Source organism: Trichoderma camerunense (genome assembly GCF_050948025.1).
Source record: "Trichoderma camerunense strain CBS 138272 chromosome Unknown V8C40scaffold_14, whole genome shotgun sequence".
Classification (NCBI taxonomy): Eukaryota; Fungi; Ascomycota; class Sordariomycetes; order Hypocreales; family Hypocreaceae; genus Trichoderma; species Trichoderma camerunense.
The window spans coordinates 664,367-681,801 of record NW_028145356.1 but is presented as its reverse complement, the minus strand read 5'-3'; the positions used below and the strand labels follow the sequence as shown (position 1 = coordinate 681,801).

General features: G+C 50.5%; 6 protein-coding genes across 6 annotated transcripts; 2 read left to right on the top strand and 4 right to left on the bottom strand.

Moving 5' to 3' along the window:
• Nucleotides 1-239: 239 nt before the first annotated feature.
• Nucleotides 240-2,591, top strand: V8C40DRAFT_251180 (regulator of chromosome condensation 1/beta-lactamase-inhibitor protein II). The gene has a single exon (XM_083217136.1). It carries the CDS (start codon nucleotides 385-387, stop codon nucleotides 2,170-2,172), a length of 1,788 nt encoding a protein of 595 aa, XP_083070918.1. The 5' UTR covers nucleotides 240-384; the 3' UTR covers nucleotides 2,173-2,591.
• Nucleotides 2,592-3,362: 771 nt separating this feature from the next.
• Nucleotides 3,363-5,859, top strand: V8C40DRAFT_251178 (tyrosine protein phosphatase PTP1). Its single transcript, XM_083217135.1, has 2 exons — nucleotides 3,363-4,067; nucleotides 4,182-5,859. Exons 1-2 carry the CDS (start codon nucleotides 3,689-3,691, stop codon nucleotides 5,219-5,221), a joined length of 1,419 nt encoding a protein of 472 aa, XP_083070917.1. The 5' UTR covers nucleotides 3,363-3,688; the 3' UTR covers nucleotides 5,222-5,859.
• A 247-nt stretch (nucleotides 5,860-6,106) lies between these two features.
• Nucleotides 6,107-9,592, bottom strand: V8C40DRAFT_59901 (uncharacterized protein). Its single transcript, XM_083223178.1, has 3 exons — nucleotides 9,186-9,592; nucleotides 9,048-9,113; nucleotides 6,107-8,971 (listed from the first exon to the last, which is right to left on the bottom strand). The coding sequence occupies exons 1-3, from the start codon at nucleotides 9,278-9,280 to the stop codon at nucleotides 6,217-6,219; spliced, it is 2,916 nt and encodes a 971-aa protein (XP_083070916.1). The 5' UTR covers nucleotides 9,281-9,592; the 3' UTR covers nucleotides 6,107-6,216.
• A 1,342-nt stretch (nucleotides 9,593-10,934) lies between these two features.
• On the bottom strand, nucleotides 10,935-14,334 carry V8C40DRAFT_251170 (uncharacterized protein). Its single transcript, XM_083217134.1, has 2 exons — nucleotides 14,165-14,334; nucleotides 10,935-14,104 (listed from the first exon to the last, which is right to left on the bottom strand). Exons 1-2 carry the CDS (start codon nucleotides 14,234-14,236, stop codon nucleotides 11,156-11,158), a joined length of 3,021 nt encoding a protein of 1,006 aa, XP_083070915.1. The 5' UTR covers nucleotides 14,237-14,334; the 3' UTR covers nucleotides 10,935-11,155.
• A 180-nt stretch (nucleotides 14,335-14,514) lies between these two features.
• V8C40DRAFT_251167 (tubulin-binding prefolding complex subunit PAC10) lies at nucleotides 14,515-15,629 on the bottom strand. The gene is made up of 6 exons (XM_083217133.1): nucleotides 15,522-15,629; nucleotides 15,328-15,456; nucleotides 15,158-15,269; nucleotides 15,004-15,102; nucleotides 14,827-14,952; nucleotides 14,515-14,766 (listed from the first exon to the last, which is right to left on the bottom strand). The coding sequence occupies exons 1-6, from the start codon at nucleotides 15,551-15,553 to the stop codon at nucleotides 14,656-14,658; spliced, it is 609 nt and encodes a 202-aa protein (XP_083070914.1). The 5' UTR covers nucleotides 15,554-15,629; the 3' UTR covers nucleotides 14,515-14,655.
• Nucleotides 15,630-16,049: 420 nt separating this feature from the next.
• V8C40DRAFT_251165 (dolichol-linked oligosaccharide pyrophosphatase LLP1) lies at nucleotides 16,050-17,269 on the bottom strand. The gene is made up of 2 exons (XM_083217132.1): nucleotides 17,012-17,269; nucleotides 16,050-16,887 (listed from the first exon to the last, which is right to left on the bottom strand). The coding sequence occupies exons 1-2, from the start codon at nucleotides 17,034-17,036 to the stop codon at nucleotides 16,301-16,303; spliced, it is 612 nt and encodes a 203-aa protein (XP_083070913.1). The 5' UTR covers nucleotides 17,037-17,269; the 3' UTR covers nucleotides 16,050-16,300.
• Between the last annotated feature and the right edge of the window lie 166 nt (nucleotides 17,270-17,435).

The window sequence follows — 17,435 nt, the reverse complement described above, 5'->3', positions numbered from 1 at the left end:
TTCGTGGTATCTTCATTACCCAAGATTGTTTCTCAAAATGCGTCTTGGATAGTTGATGCATCAACTGTGCAATGGCAAGAATGGGAATTGTTGATGTTGAATGGGTGGGTAGCAAATAGCGTGTGTGCTATTGGCAGCTCGCAGCTTGGACCAGCCAATTAGCGGCATGACATCATCGGTTCGCCGAAAGCTTCAGTACAGGGATGTATGCACTAAAAGCCTTTTTTACTTTTGCATACATGGATAGTGCATGATCTCATGGCATCTGCGACCTCACAGTCGGTCGCTGCACTCATACGCGGATCAATCCAGTCCACAGCGGGGCCATCAGGTATTGGTTGTTGAGCATCTAAGCAGCAATACCTAGGTCAGAGATCCGTAGCTATGAATGCCTCTCAGTCCGCCCTTCGGCGAGCGTCCCGTCTTCGTCTCTCGGCTCGACCACATCTCGCCACGAATCAGCGCCAATGGGCTCGATACGCCAGTGACTCAGCTGAAGGGAGGCCCAAGCGGCGGGGAGGGAAAGCCGTGGGATTTGCGGCTGTTTTCGCCGTGGCGGCAGCAGGAGCATACTACTATCCTAAGCTCCAAGCTCGACTGAGCTCGGCTCCTGAAGCAGCCCAGCCAGGGTATCAGAAAGCTGACTTGGAATTCGAAAAGACTCGCAAGCACGCTGCCTCAAAGGAAGAGAACCGCGAGCTAATTAGCTCCCAGCACATGCAGGTGAAGAAAAGCTGGGAGCATCCCGGAGTTTATGCTTGGGGCTCGAATACGGGAAAAGTCATTGACCCTAGTTCGAATGAGAAGAACATCAAGCTTCCGCGTAGAATATCCTATTTCGACAACCAGCTTCTCCGTGACTTGAAGCTCACTCAGGATTTTGGCGCAGCCATCACGGAGAAGGGCGACCTTGTGCAATGGGGCTTGGGTTTTTCCAAGGCAGATCCAACGCCGGTGACGACTCTGAAGGGCAAGGATCTTGCCAAAATTGAAGTATCAGAGGACCGGATTATTGCTTTATCTCGCGGCGGCTCGGTATATGCCATACCGGCCTCCCGTGATGATCAACAGGGCGGCAAGAAGCTGGAGCAGGAGAAGAGCTCTTGGTCCCTCTGGTCTTCGTCTGGCAGCGAGGCTATCAGCTTCCAAAGCTTGACCCCAACAGGGCTCGGATGGGGTGAGCGCGTTGTCGATATCAGCAGCGGACAAGAGCATTGCTTGCTGCGAACTTCAACCGGACGAGTTTTCTCCTGTGCCTCGAGCGCTTCATCCTTTCCGACCAAGGGTCAAATGGGCATTCCAGGCCTCACCTGGGAGACACGCCCAAAAGGGCGCTATGATCAACCACATGAAGTCATTTCGCTCAAGGGGTTTGATATCAAGCAAATCGCAACGGGAGACTATCACTCGGTTGTTCTAGATAAGCTCGGACGCATCTTTACGTTTGGTGACAACACTTTTGGTCAACTTGGCTTTGAGGCCCAACTGGGCAGTCCTTTTGTCTCTACACCTACTATTTTACAAACTCACAAGCTGTATGGAAGCAGTGGGCTGGTACCCAAAGTTTCGTCAATCGCTGCCGGTGGTTTGAATACCTTCTTTTCCTGTGAAGCTGATGTGCCTGACACCAGCAACACCGAGGTCGGCGCCACAGCACCTTCAAGGAGATTGCCTCACAGCACGTTTGACATTTGGGCCGCAGGGCAAGGCACCACTGGCTCGCTTGGTACTGGCAAATGGACTCATGTTTCTCTCGGACCTACCAAACTGAAGGGGCTTTCAGGACTCTCTGAATTTGATGAGAGAAGCAACCAGCTAGTGCCTATCAAGATTAAGACTCTGAACATTGGCGCGACTCATGGCGCCGCAATCATGGACAATGTGACACAGACTTCTGTGTCGAGCCGGTCCTCTGAGAATGAGACATACTGGGGATCTGACGTGGTCTTCTGGGGAGGCAACGAACATTACCAGCTAGGAACAGGCAAGCGGAATAACTTGAACACACCTACATACATTTCACCATTGGATGGAGACGCGGGACGGCACAGATTATGTCTGACACCTCGACAAACTGCCCGGCTAGGAGAAGGCGGCAAGGGCCGCAAAGTGACGCTGGAACAAAAAGTTGAATGCGGAAGATTTGTCACAGGGGTTTACTCTGCCGTTTGATGGAAGCAAGAAAAAGGGGGAGACGAAAAGCCATGTACAAGTATGGAGTGATGGAGAGGGTAATAATAGGTCGGGGCTCAGCTGATGCAGGATGTTGGATGCGCATATCCGCCTATTGCTGAGCATACACATACGGGATTTGTATTGGCTTATAAGTTGTTGGGTGTCACATGTCTCACATGGTGTGTTGAAACCAAAGATGGCGGTGCGAAGAACTAATGGTTGGAAAGATGAGGGGAAAAAAAAGAAAAAGGGAAAGGGAAGGGAAAAGAAAAAAAAAAGCAAGGAAAAGCAAGGAAAAGAAAAGAAAAGGTGATGCAAGGGAGTCGGAAGGAAAAACATTGTGGATTGTGCCTGAGATGCATGTACTGTAAGATATTATTAGGATGGATCGATCTCTCCATTATGATTTGCCCCCGTTTTGGGAACATTGAGTGATGTGCACACACAGACGCAGATGCAAAACACGCCGAGCCATGCACAGTCACAAAAGGCGGCGACACGAGCTTCAGCTGACGCGAGCAAGCCTCTGGCCCGGGGCTGGCTGGATGACGCGCTCAGGAGGAGGAAGCGAATCAAATGACCACACCTTGAGTTTGAACAAAAATAACTGGCAGCGTCTTAGTGGTGGATGCGGCATGCAGGTACTGGGTGCACTTACACAAGTCGCGTGCTTGGAATCGACGCGATGCGCTGCGGAACTCCACTGAAGAAGTTGGCATCAATGTGACGGCGCGAATCCCGGCCTAGTGCGCTGTGATGTACATGTATATGCATGCATGCAATCAATATCCCAAGCCTGGCGCTCTTGGCCTGGTCAGATGTTTCAATCGCAACAGCAGATATATCATTTTTTTGTCCTCACGGAGTGTTGTCCTTGTCCATCCTTATTACTGTTATTACTGTACGGGGATTACCTACCGGGTGCCTACCGAAACTACAAGGCACTACTAATACATGTATGTACCCGGTGCTAGTATTACGATCAATCTGGGACCTTCGTAAGCAATCCATCTTCGCTAAAGCATCGGGCAATCTTACAGCCCTCAGATTGCATGCATCAAATCCAATATTGGCTTCATTAGCAGGTACCGGTACCACTTCCGTCAGCGCCGCCTGCGCCGTGTGCTGGGAACCTCTACACCAGATCCCCTCGCACTTTCCCGCGATTGCATATTCCTCTTCTTGCCATCGCCTCCTCTTCCAGACTCCGGACTCATCATATCCTTCTTCTCCCGCTTTTTTTTTTCTCTCTCTCTTTCACTTTCGCGCGCTCCTTGACAGAATCTTTACTTTTCTTCTTCTTCGCAAACCAGGTACATCCATACCTTGATATTACTATTATTTTTCTCGGTCGCAGCTCTCACCAACCAAACCCGCCAACGATCGAAATCCGAAATCCAAATCCACGGCGACAGCGACAGCGACGGCTAATCCAGCACGCTTAGTCGTCTTCTTGGCCAAAGCCGTGAGAAAGGCAGCCGCCAGGGCTACCAAAATCTCCTCCCTGGCTGTCATGGATAAGATCCCCAAGTTTCGCCGGAAACCGAAACCTCCAGTCATCGAGACGGCCCTCGATCGCAATGCCGCCGTCGCATCGGAAAACATGAGCGTCAACGATTCGGTGCAGCGAACGCACCACAAAATGTCACCATTCAAGAGCTTGCGACTGCGAGGCCCGTCGAAGCGCGCTAGAGACAGTCCTCCTTCAGACCTCACTCCAACCACGCCGTCAGCCGTCGTGGTGGCCCAGGATGGCATCCAGTCGCCGCCGAGGCCTGCGCGACCAGCGTCTCAGCCAGCGCAACACAAATCGCCGCCTGTGCAAGATCGCCGTAGGAGCGTCAACCAGCCGCCACCAGTTTTGCCAGCCTTCTTGACGCTGTCGCAGCAAGGTGCGTCATATCTCTCACCAAGATAAGCTGTATATGCAAGCCGAATGCATATGCACGTCATATCTACTGGCGCTACAAGTACTCCCGCCCCGCTAACATCGCACGCCATTACAGACATCGACGTCAAATATCAGGAACTCACCTGGGCTGAGCGAGTCAGAGTTGCGCAGGGCATGCGAGACGACAACATGGGGGATGCACGATGGATCATCTACAAGCACGCCGATACGTACGAGAAGATGGACCGCTACATTAACATTAAACCCTGGGCTTATAACCGGGTCAAGCTTCGGGTCCCGGAGACCGAGTTCGACTATGTCAACGCCTCTGCCATTACTCTTACGTCCCCAACCGACCCGAACAAGCCGCCGTTGCGTTACCTTGCCATGCAAGGCCCTACAGTATCCTCATTCGACCATGTCTGGCGCATGATTGCTGAACAGTGTCCCTCCCCTGCCGTCATTGTGCAGCTCACAAACATGATTGAGCTTGATGTGATCAAGTGTGATCAATATTTCCCCATGGGCGATGAACTTCCCACAGGCGGACAGGATACCGTCTGGGGTGTCAACGACTATAATCTGTGGAACGACAACTGGAGGGCAGACCTCACCTTTGTTTCTGTGGAGGAGCTTGCAGGTGGCGCAATTGAGAAGCGCAAACTTCTCCTTCATGTCCAAGGGGAGAAAGAACCCCGCGTTGTCTGGCATTTTCTCTACAGGCGCTGGCCCGATTTTGGTGTACCAACTTCGGATGACCTGGACAGCTTTCTAGAGCTAATGAAGCTATCGCGACAGTATTGCGCACCGTCAACCCCACGCATTATTCATTGCAGTGCGGGTGTAGGTCGTACGGGTACATTCATCTGTCTTGAACATTTGATTAGAGAACTAAACGCAGGGTACCTGGCAAGATACGATTTGCCTATGGAGCGTGCTGATCTTGTCTTTCAAGCGGTTGATAGCCTCCGCCAGCAACGCCGCGGCATGGTCCAAGGCGAAATCCAATACCGGTTCATCTACCAAGTCATGCGAAAGCTCTGGCAGGACAAGTATGGCACTGTGGACGAGGAAGCTAGCAGCCGTGAACCAGCGGCTAAGAGACTCGAGGTTGCGAGTCCCTTTGCTGGCAACTTTCGGCCGGCAACAAATTAGCGATTTAACCGCGGCAGAGCAGCCTCGGACTTTACAGCCGCGATTTTGCGAAGTAAGAGCTCAGCATCAGCAGGTTGAGTGATGGGGTTGTCCTCACGCTTTTACGCTCTTCTTTGTCTTAATTCTTCTTTGGGACTTTTTTTCTCCAACTTCACTTCAATATTACTACGCAGGGATGTCTTTACCTGGCGCAACTTGGACATGAGTTTTTAATGCCTGCTTCTTTTTCCCTCTTCTTTTTTTCCCATGTCACCAACAACGGTGGCAATCTACCTTGCATACATTTCTGCTTCTACTATTATCTTGTAGTCCTTTTTTACCCCTCTTCTTCTTGAGTGGTCCCATTCTACTCTATGTTATGGTCTCCCATCGTCGGAAACCTATTATCACGAAGTCTTCATAGAAGGATCACAGTCGGACATACAGCATTCGGGGCATGAAGCGAAACGGAAACCCCGGAACTAGCATTGATTCATGAAAGGGTAATGAAGAAACAATATGCCCTTTCTTTCTTGTTTTTTTTTTCTTTCATAACATAGCGATGAAACAACATTATTACGGGAGACGTGTTGGAGATTGTACGTATATAGATACTGAGAGCAAAAAATCGAACTAAATGCATGAGCGAAAGGATAAACAGACAGACTACCTCCCGACTTTGGTATTAAACTCCACGGCGCGTTCGTTTCCCATCTCCATTCAGTATATATACTTCATTAAAACGTGGTCTTTCCCTTTCCCGTATGGGTCCAATTCTCATATAAATCAATTTTGATCCCGCACCAAAGCATTATTTTTATCCCCTGTTCCCCTGTTGTACGACCGACTACAAGATTATTTGTAGGTTGAAACATAGGAAAAGAACGCGGAGACAAAAGAAACAAAACAAAACGTTGGATAGATTAAGCGAAGTGTGTAGCTGCAAGACAAGCAAAACCAGCCTATTTTAAATCTGCCAATGTACGAGGTTCCTGTGTATAGAAGAACTCGCCCTCTTACGCGCTGACAGTGACAGTGACAGTCTCCTTCTCCTGTTGAGTGACAGTAACTGTGAAGAAGACCGACACGGTGGGAGTCCCGTTAACGACCGCGGTAGTACGAGGATTGCCATCAGAGCTAGGAATGGCAAGCTCCGATGGAGCGGGATCGTTAGGGATAGGGATGAGAACGAGGCTCGTGGGGTTAGGGGGGGGGAGAAACGCAGAGACGGGGGCCGAGGGGGGCGTGATTACGGGAGCAGGCTGGCTGGTCTTGATGGTCTGGAAGGTTGTTGGTGCTGGCGGCGGCGAAGGAGGAGGAGGAGGAGGAGCCGCAGAGCTGGTGGTGGCAGGTGGAGGGACGACGGGGTCCGGAGTCGGCTGCTGAGGCTGAGGTTCAGGAGCGGGCGTCGATGAAGGCTCCTGAGGCACAACCGGAGTTGTCGAAGAGGCCGGTGTGGTTGCAGGCGACGGAGGCGGCTGATCGCTGATGGTGATAACAGTGGTGAGAGTTATCGCCGGAGGATCAACCGGATCATCGCTGGGGACGGCCGGTGTAGGGGCAGCCGATGTAGGGGCCGGTGTGGGGGCCGGCGAGCTGCTCTGAGGTCCGCTCGTGGCGCCGAGGATGTTCTCTGCTTCAGAAGTGTCATGACATCCCACCGAGACGCCCTCCGTAACTGTCATTGGCAGAGCAAAGCACTTCATTCCCGGTATGGTGCATGCCTCGAGTGTGAACGCCCCGTTGGGGCCGCACTTTGCAAGTTGGCCGTCGATGCAAGCCGCTTGGGAACCGGTACAAGCAGAGTTGGGGGTCAGATTCTTGAAGACATTGTTGTACTGCTGGGCTTGGGCGAGATTGCTTGCAAAGACCTGAGCCGGAACGGTCGAGGTGCCTGTGGGGAAGGTTTCGAAAGCAGTAGGGACAGCAAGATCAGGTGTTCCCGTAGGCTGAACGGTGACAGTAGCTGTGAGCCTTGTCGTAGACGTGGCCGTTGTCGCAGGAGGTGGGGGCGGAGGTAAGGCCGAAGATGACGAGGGGGCTGCAACGGTGGATGGCGCAGAGCTCGATGGGGAGCTGGAAGTAGGGAGCTCAGGGGTAGGGAGGAATACAGGCTTCGTCAGGGTAGACTGCTGCGTGCTCTCTGGTTTTGAAGCTGGCACAGTGGTAGCCTGATTGGAAGTACTAGCCTCGGATGAGGTTGAACTTGAAGTCGACGAGGCTGTGGAGGATGCAGAGGTTGGGGGCGCCGTGATTTCAGCTGGGACTGATGAAGTCAAGAACAGCGCTTCGCTGGTGGCACTTGTAGCAGCGGTAGACGGGATTGACGCGGAGCTAGACGCTGTGTCACGAGTTGAAGCAGTCTGTGAGGTTGAGGCTGCGCTCGTTGACGATTCAGCTGAAGATGTGGTCTCGGATGTTGCAACAGTAGTTCCAGGGCTGGTAGCACTTGAAGTCAGGCTGCTTCCTCCAGCGGATGTAGCGGCCGCACTGGTGGTAGAGTGAGGTTGAGTCTGCGATGCCGAAGTAGCTTCTGTAGTAGGAGAAGTGGCTTCAGTAGTAACAGAAGTACTTTCAGCAGTAGAAGAAGTGCCTTCAGTAGTAGCAGAGGTACTTTCTGTAGTGGAAGGGTTAGACGGCACTGTCGTGCTGCCAGTACTTGAGCTCAGCTGCGTCTGGCTAGTAACACTCGTCTGCGTTGTCGGAGCTGTAGTCTCAGAGACAGGGCCAGTCGTCTGAGTATGGGCTACCGTGGTTGAAGCAGTAGTGGCAGGAGCAGTGTTTGTAGTGGCCGAAGCCTCAGTGCTTGTAGAAGAAGCGGCAGTATCAGTAGTCAGAGGTGCAGTTGTAGATTCTTTGACCCCGGTTGTCGCCGTCTGAGACTCTGTGTTTACAGTAGCAGAGCTTGAAGCTCCAGATCCAGTAGTTGAAGCACCTGTTGATGTTGTCTGAGAAGTTGCCTCTGTCGACGAAGGCTTAGCAGAGGTTGTCGTGCCTCCAACAGAGGTCGTCTCTCGCACAGAAGTTGTCGTTCTTCCCACAGAGGTTGTTTCTCCAACAGAGGTTGTCTCTCGCACAGAGGTTGTTGTTCCTCCTACAGAGGTTGTTGTTCCTCCAACAGAGGCTGTTGTTCCCACAGAGGCTGTCGTTTCCACAGAGGTTGTTGTTCCCACAGAGGTTGTTGCTCCCACAGAGGTTGTTGTTCCCACAGAGGTTGTTGCTCCCACAGAGGTTGTTGCTCCCACAGAGGTACTATGGGCTGTGGCCGAGGTAGCAATATTGGTAGAAGTGCCAGCGACGGTGCTAGATCCCTCTGAGGAAGCAATGGTGGTAGCTTTATCATCCGGGAGCGCAATTGTCGTGGACTGGTCAGCCAGATGGCTAGTCGCACTTGTACTGGCAAGCCCGGTAGAAGTAGTCGGGGTAGCACTCGTAGTAGGAATGCCAACGGCAGTACTGGCCGTAGTTGGAACGGAAACCTGGGTAGAAGTCTCGACAGCACTGCTAGACGTAGTTGGTGCGGCGACCGGAGCCGAAGTTTCGACGGTACCGTCTGCTGGAGCACTCGTTTCGACCTTTGCAGTAGTTGAAGAGTCTACAATCGGGATGACAGTGATTCCTGGGGCCGAAGATGTGGCTGGAGCTTGGCTCTGAACCTGAGAAGGGGTGCCAGAGATGAGAGAGTCGGGTATGTCTACTGACGAGCCCGTCAAGGTTTGAAAGATGGGGCGAGGAGTTGAGGCTGAAGACGCAGCGGGTTCGGAAGAAGGCCTGAAATTAAGTATGTTAGGCATTTGTGTTTTCTTTACTCTAAGTCTTCTCCTTTTCTGAGTTCAAAGCAACTTACCCGGCCTCATTAGGAATTGCCGACGTCTGAAATACGGCAGTTGTGTCAGCTCGCGCAACGTTGGGCCTACACAAACACAGAAGAGGATTAGCATGATGCAAGAGTACAGATAAAAACCATGGTATTGAAAAGACTTACATTCTGGCTCTCAAGCGCGGCAATGGACCAGCCTGTGCAGGCTGAGCAGCCAAGAACATGCCCAACGAGGCGCTGAGGAGTATATCGTAACGCATTATGAGACTTTAGGAAAGAGATCGCGCAGCGATGAAGTAGAAGAAAAGAAAGTAGGGGGGGTTCGAATATAGTAAAGATCAACAATCGATGCAGTTTGCTATACCATAAAGAGTGAACAAAGGATTGAACGATGATTGATAATAATTATGCGTGTTCAACACACAAGAGATGGTTGTGTGCGGACTGTGTCACGATGAACTTGGCAAAGAGCGAAATAAGACGATTCAATAGACGAAAAGCAAAAAAAAGAAAAGGGGAAACAGATGGTGAAAAAGGAAAGGATATTAGATGGCGGCAGACTGGAAGCCCTAATAGTAGTGAATAGACGATGAGAAGGGAATGTAGTAACTCAGACAAAGGCAGCAGACAACTGCAAGTGAGCGTGATCAACAGACAAATAAGGAAAGGGTAGAACTTCAGAGAGAAGAAACTGAAAGAAGAGAAAAGGAAAAGAATGGAGAAAAGAGATGACAGTAAGAGAATGAATGAGAGAGTGGTGGGAAAAAGGAACCCAGGTCAACCTAAGCACCAGAAACACACACACAAGAGACACGACATGCAACGTTAATCATCAGATCGGGAACCAAGAAGAAGAAGCATTGGGAAAGGATCGCCCCGTGTATTATGTATCCGCCGCGAACAAAGAAAAGTAAAAAAAGAGTCCATCAAAGCGTTTCCGCCTCAAACGATAGACGCGCATGGTTCGATGGCCTTTGCTCCCCCCAATCTCAATCCCAGCATCAAAGTAAAGTCCTCGTAAACGTCTCCCCCAGTCGAACCAGGGCCTTTCGCTGCAGCCTCCCGCCTAGCAAAAAGAATAGCCTTCACGCTCGCCGTCTGAGAGCTCTCGGCCGCATCCGCGCGGTTGGTCACCGCAAGACCCCCAAGAAAATACTGGATATTGGATGTAACTTGCTCGAGCTGCTGTGCAGCCGCTGTCTGAGCCGGCGAGGCGTGCTGGCCTATCAGCGCCGCCCCACCGATGCCACCTGTGGCTCAGCACCAGGGGGAGGCTGCAACGGTAGGCTTGGGTTAAGCGCCAGTCGCTGGCTTTTACATGCCTCTTTTCCGGCGGGCTTGTTTCGTATTACACGCGCCGGCTTTGGTGGTGAGGATAGCTGGTTCTCAGCCTGGTTCTCGTTTTCTTTGTTTTAGCTTTTACTCTTTTGGGGGGTTCTTTTACTTCTGTTCGGGTGTGCGTCCCGTGAGCATGGCGTGGTTTCAAAGCGTCCACTGTCAAAGGCACTCGTTTGCTTATTCAAACAGCCAAGTCCCAGCCTAGCAAGCTGTTTCAATTCTCTTCGATCCATCAGATCAACTTCTCTAAACAATTGCCTTTTCTGCTATCTTCCTACTCTCTCTTGCTTGTGTATTTTCTTGTATTACATCTACGTTGTTTAGCAAAGTACTTTGTACCACCCGCTGAGTTTTCCAGGTCGGGATCTGTACACCAATCGGAAGCCCATTCGACCCCCTGCACTCTAGATTTAAGATGAGACTACGATAGCCGCTCGGCCCTCTGCAACCTCAGAATAGAAGCAGCAGAAATTAGACTCCCTGACCTGGTAGTACCAAGTGGCCAAGTTTTGTGAACCAGTTACTAATATGTCCACCTTTGTGTTCCTGCATGTATCACCAAGGCACCATACGATATCTACTTTAACCTCATATGTGAGTAGTGTTAATTCTACCATCTATTCTCCGGGATGATTCACAGGCCCCGATTCGGTTCCCACCTTTCCAAACAGGAATATATACAAATCATAGAGTGCTAGCTTCATATACTGTCGTCAAAGCCGATTTTTCCTTGCAAACGCCCCAATACCATGCTCCCTGTTTCAAATATTGCTTGCATGTAGATTCCCTGGCCCAGCTTATACATGGCTTCTCCATTCACTGCCGCGCTCCACCTCAGTAGCCCTACTCGTATCTTCTGTCCATGAGAAGCGCACCCCCTCCAGCACGCGCGCCAAAACATGAAGAGATTCGTCTTCTTGCATATGGACGTACGCCTCCACAGCCTCCTCGTCGGGCCATGTCCAGTTCAAGCCAGCCGCGCCAATTGCTTCCCGTAAAGACTCCACCACCCCTGGTTCGAGCATCGGTTCGGCCAAGAATCGAAAAGCGCAGAGTGTCTTTACAAAATCAGCATACGGCGGCGGCTCATCCAGCTCCGACAATGCGTGAACCACGTCAGGCTGCCCCCACACCATGATTAACCAACTCAGCAGCTTGGCCATCTGTTGAAATTCACCCAAGTATGCCAAGGAAATCATATACTCGTAAGCGTGCTCGCTTCGAGCTGGGTCCCTTCGCCACATCATCTCATCCAATGGTGCCACTTTCGCTGTACCCAGTAGTCGCCTGCTTTCTCTTTCATGCGAAGCAAGTTTGTCAAACAACTCATTCATCCGCAAAGCGGAAGACCGGAAGTGGCGAAACACGCCAAGCGCTCCCGGTCTATTATCGAAAGTATCCCATTGCATAGCATCCCTGTGCCTAGATTTCTCGTCGTACAATGCCCACAGAGCGTGGTCTCTAGCCGTCGGCGAATCAGATTCCAATTCGGTGGAAAGCTGTTCGAGTTCGCGCTTAGCTATCTTTCGTATGGTCTTACTGAACTGTATGAATGCGGGGAGTGGAAGACCATCAGGTCCATCAAGTTTCTGCATGACATGGAGAGATAGCTTGAGCTGCTGGTAAACAACTATCCTCAGCCCGTGGTGGTGTTGTGATAGGTTTTTCAGAATTGTTCCCCAGATGAAATTGGACCACTGTGTCTGGTTGGGCCCTAATCGCTGCTCCGCCAATTCAATAGCCCGTATCATGTATTTTCTTGCTCGTTTGCCGTCTTGTCGTGTCATCACTTGGATATATGCTGAGATGAGGCTAATGGGCACCTTCTTCAGAGCTTGGGCATCCATCTCTTGAGATACCAGACGATAAAGAGCTCCAGTTCCATCGAAATCGTTTAGATATTTCCGCGCCATTTCCATTGATTCGGTGTTGGCCACCAGGATTGCAAGACAGTTACCACTTGGACGAATACCATCCAGTAGCATCCTCTCGTAAAGCTGAGAGACACTTGGCGGGCGAATGCGAGCCCTTTCAAATTCGGTGAGATTGGCCTCCTGAGGAGTAGGGAAATTTAAGGCTCTGTCACCAGGGAGGGCTCTTGTGTTCTCGTCGGCTTCTCTCATCGTCAACTTTTCAAACATCGCGGTATACTCAGCTAAGCCGAGTTCAAGCCCCTCTTCGGGAGGATTCTGAAACCTCTCCCAAGCTTCTTGTGCATTACGCGTAGCTCTGATGGAAGCCTCCCACAGGCCCACCTTCCGACTCCTCGCCAGCGACACCCGTTGCTGGATGGTCGGTGTACCATCCGGAAACATGCCCTGTAGGATATCAACAGCGTCATCGTGCGCGTCTTTTGCGAACCCAGCCTCTTGCATCAATACTCCCGCTCTCACAGACCGGCTCCAGCTGTCTTCGGGATCCATCTCTTCATCCATGCCATCTCCAGGTAGTAAATACGGGGGCCATGTAGGCGCGTGTCTAACCGAACTGTGTATTTCGACTTGGTTTTTGGACATGCCTGCCAATACTTTTCTAATTGCACGGAAACCCTCCACGTCTACCAGCAGTTGCCGTTTCAATCTGGAAGAAACAGCAAGAAGAATTCTCTGTGCTTCCCAAAAGAATGAATTTGGTGATGACTTCTGAATCGAGTGTCTGCGGTAGTCCGAACCAAACAGTCGAAGGCCATGGTTAAACACCAAGCACTGAGCTTGGTAGATTTCTTCTTGTGGTAGGGATGATTCCGCTATTGTCTCAATATATTGAACAGCTAGTTCTCCAAGTTTGACCGTGTGTCTAGCATCAAGCCGTATGCAGTGGTGCGCAAGAAGGGACATGACGAAATTGAAACTCGCCGGTCCATGTGCCCGCCTTGATCTCTTGGTCCGGACGCTTGTTCTATCCGATTCGGCTCTCATCACATCCAGATATGAAGAGCGACAATGGCTAATAAGACGATCGAGAGTCTCGAGCCTGGTGAACTTAGAAGATTGCCGGAGGAGAAAGTGTAAAATAAATGGTGGCTTATATGAATCGCGCTCAAGAAACCTTTCGCAGCGCACGTCATCTGTCTTGCCTTCGAGAATATACAGATAATAAGCCAAGTCAGTATGCGAATGGCCATTTCGCCGTGCGACGTCCATTGCCTTTTCCCATTCTTGAGAAGATGGAAGGAGATCCAGAAGCTCATTCTGGCGGGGTTCTTGCGACGCTGTCTTGCGAATGATCATCTGCAGCAGGATTATTGGAAGACGAGCGCTACGACTCGCAGCAGCCTGTATCCTCCAACTCTGGGTATCTTCATTGGCTTCCAGTACCCGCTGCAGTAGGAAGTTAGGTGATTTATAACGCCATGATGTAGGAGACGTAGAGGAATGTCCAGCTCTGCGACGGCGGCGTGAGGGAGAGGACGGCTTCGACGAATCTAGAGAGCTTTGAAGTGTGTTGGTTTCGGTGGGTTCGGCATTGGTATCTTCACGCTGCCCATGTTGTGAAAAACTGTTCGTAAGAAACTCATACTGGCTAGTTGGATGGTTTTCGTAATTATGTGTCGGAGATCGAGGTGTGTGTCTGTAAAAGCCGGTCGATGTTGTAGCTCGCGGGATGTGTCGAGCGGATTGCGCTTCAAGAATACAGTCGTCTTGGTCGAATCTGGAGATCCTTCCAGCCTCGCGCGCAACAGCAATGGCGGTTTGCGATGCGAAAGCTCGGCGGCTATAGGTTTGCAACGGCGATCCATGGACCATCTGCAAAACGGCGAATATGAGATGCCAAACTCCCCTTGGTCGAAATTCATGGGCACCTACCAAAGATGGATGGAACAGTTGGCGCGGCACCCGCCGCCTTTGCTCCAACTCCCGTGTTGCATTTCTGAGCATTCCTCCTCATATCTCCAACACGGCCAGCAAGGGTCCGTTGAAGAGGACTCTGTCGTGAAAATTGGGCGGTTGGAGGGAGTAGCTAAAGCGTTGTCGCGAGTCTGCCAAAAGTTCAAATTCGGCCTGCCATACAAATGCAACAATCGGGGCGTGCCCAAAAGCGGGTCTCTTCTATTATGGGGTAGTCCGGATAGAGTCCTACCGTAGTACTAAGGTATCATTCATCAAGCCTCACGAGGTAGCTCGCGATCGACTTTATCGCTGGAAAATGATCCAATTTCAAATAATCTCTAGACAGCGTCATACAAGACAGAAAAAAACGCCCAAGTATTTTTTTGCACCTATTTAAAAGTCACATGTTGGAATAGAGCTCCTCGTGGCCAGCCAGAAAGAAATTTGAAACCTTTCCAAAGTGTCTATTACGCATCACTGTCCTTCAGCTTCTTCTTCTCTGCTTCTTCCTCTAATTTCTCTTTTCTCTTTTGTACTACCTCCCAATTGTAAACCCTCGCAGTTGCAACCTCCATGGTCTAAACTCATTGTCAGCAACCCAACTAAACCAGCTTCTCAAAGGCCATGAGGCTACTCACAGTAATCTGCTCTCGGAGAAAGTCCAAGTCTTCCTCGCAGTTTGACAGGCTTGTTTTAGCCGCTGAGAGTTTGGAGGTTAACAGCGTCTCTGCCTCATCGACTGGGTAAGACAGCATGACATTGGCCTATAGACGGTCAGCTTGATAGTCCTAGTTTTCCCAGCACTCTCATCATACCCCTAGCCAAATATAAACCTCCTCAGTCGGTGGGATATTTGCTCTGGCATATAAAGTATCGTTGAGCTCAAAGGTGGTCTCAATGGGATCGGTCTCCTCCTAAACTCAGGCATGAGCAAGCTGTTTTCCTCGGAATTGCTTTGCAAAGTCGAACCTTTCGCAGCTTGAGGAACTGCACGGTATCCAACGTCTTCTGGATATCAGGAATCTTCTCCCTCAGCCCCGTCATTCGACGTTGTAGGTTCAGCTCCATGAACTGATACTTCCTACCACGGGCTCATTAGCCCTTTTGCCATGGCAACAGTCCAAATTGTCGCAGCTCACGAGATCATTTCTTGGAAGTTTCGAAGTGTCGGCTCGACATCATCCCGGGTTGATACGTAGTCTTCGACCTTGTCGACGAAGGGAGCGTAGGGAATTCCCCTTGGGTTGGTCGGAGTCTCATCTTTACCACTGTGCCCAGCTTTGTTAGCACCTTCGCAGATCAAATGTCAGCCCTTCACTGCCGCTCCACTTGCCTTACGACTGGCTGTTTTTCTGAGCTCGCCATCTTTGCTGCAGTGCGTCTCTCAGCGCATAGAGTTGGAGATTTTGGACACAACTCCAGGAGGTCATGCCGCCATGGGACAATTCGCAGGAATAATAGTGGGTACCTCACCTTCGGTGAGGTGAGGGGCAGATGGAGGGGTTCCTTTACAAGAATAATGTCACAAATATTTTAGCGAAAATGCAGGGTAAGTCAAGGCCCATCTACTTGTCCAGAATCAAGATGTGCTCTATTCAAGCCATTATTGTGCCTCACGGAAGATGATAAATTACATCAACAAAAAAAAATTGAATGGAGGTAAATTTGTAGGTGGCCTAGCCATGGATTTCCATCTGGAGCTCCCTTTGTAGTGGTATATATAGCTTACACGTGAGCCATAAATCACTGTGTCGTCCCTGATGCATAACGAGGAACATGATAAGCGTTTGTTTCAAGAAAATCTCCTAGGAACGATTTCTTACCATGGCTCTGTTCATGGGTAGACTGTACTCGAGTGGTAGGCAAACTTTTATCTTATTCTTGCTAAAAATATGCAGCTGAATGGCGTTTTATCCACCATGCTTGGAGAGACATATAGCTAAAGGGCATGAGCATATATACATCGTCTACCCTCCCCATTTCATGCTGTTGCGTCTGGATGACACATTTTCGACACGAAACGCCAACAGCCCTATCCCGCCATCATACTTGTGTACATATATGAACCCCCCCACAGATCGACCCAAACTCCAGATACTAAGCCAAACCATGTTAATCTGTTCGCTTCTTAGCTTCCCGAGCACCGGCTGCCTCTGCTTCTTTGGCGATTGCAGGCGATGGCGTTTCGGGAATCGATGCGTTGTCATCATCCCAGTTGTCTTCAGCGTTTTCATCCCAGTTATCGACTTCTTCTTCAAGAGTCCTGCTTCGACTTGAAGCGTCCGTGATTCCAGACTCCTGACCTTGCCCCAGCTCTACATCTTCAGTGTCCTCACCTGGAACAGCGTCATAGTGTTTGCGCTGTCGTTTCCTTTCAAGCATTCGCTTGTGATACAATGCGCAGATGCCAAGTCCAAGTAAACTACCAACGATGTTTGCTACTATATCGTAGATGTCGAAATCTCGATCGTTGGGGAGGAAACTCTGTACGAACTCGGATCCGACACCAAGTATGAGAGTGCAGACCACCAGGGTCATGTGTAAGATTCGCCGACGATTGGTATCAACGACCCAGTAAAATACGACCGTCAGTAGGAAGAACGTTACGAAGTGAAGGACCTTGTCGTTGACATAAGCGCCGAGCTGTATAGTCGATAGACCAGCATAGCCCGCCAGGAGCAGAAGAAGCAGGAAAACACCTTGAAACTACTATTAGCATCTTCCAGCGAGCTAACAAGGCCAGCGCGTGTGCTAGTCGCAGAATGCAAGGGATGAATTTTTGAATTTTTTTGGTGATGCGGTCTGGGCTTATGACGTACGCACCTGCAAAAGGCAGTCTTATCCGCATGGCTAGATTCGGGGAGCCGAGGGAACGGCTCCAAATGTGACAGAGGTCTGAGTAGTATGACGGCCTGGAGAGCAGCAAAGCTCCCTAGACCAAATGACTAGATACAAGGCAGCGTATCTGCATGCAATTGGCGTGGAGTTGCGAGGAAGCTTGTCTTGAGCTGGAGAAGCTGTGGCGCAGCCGAATACGTACCGACCTCAGGTGGTGCTTACCTGGGCGACTAAGAAATGGAATGTCTGAGCTGGCACGGTTCACTCTTGGGTACAAACTTATATACAGCAGCGCTAATAAATTGTTTTCTATTCAAGTACACAAAGAGAATATTCAACGCAAATCTAGCAATATCCTTTGCTTTCTCCTTCTTGTTTTTTCGGCTGTGTGGTCACTGTGCTCTGTAAG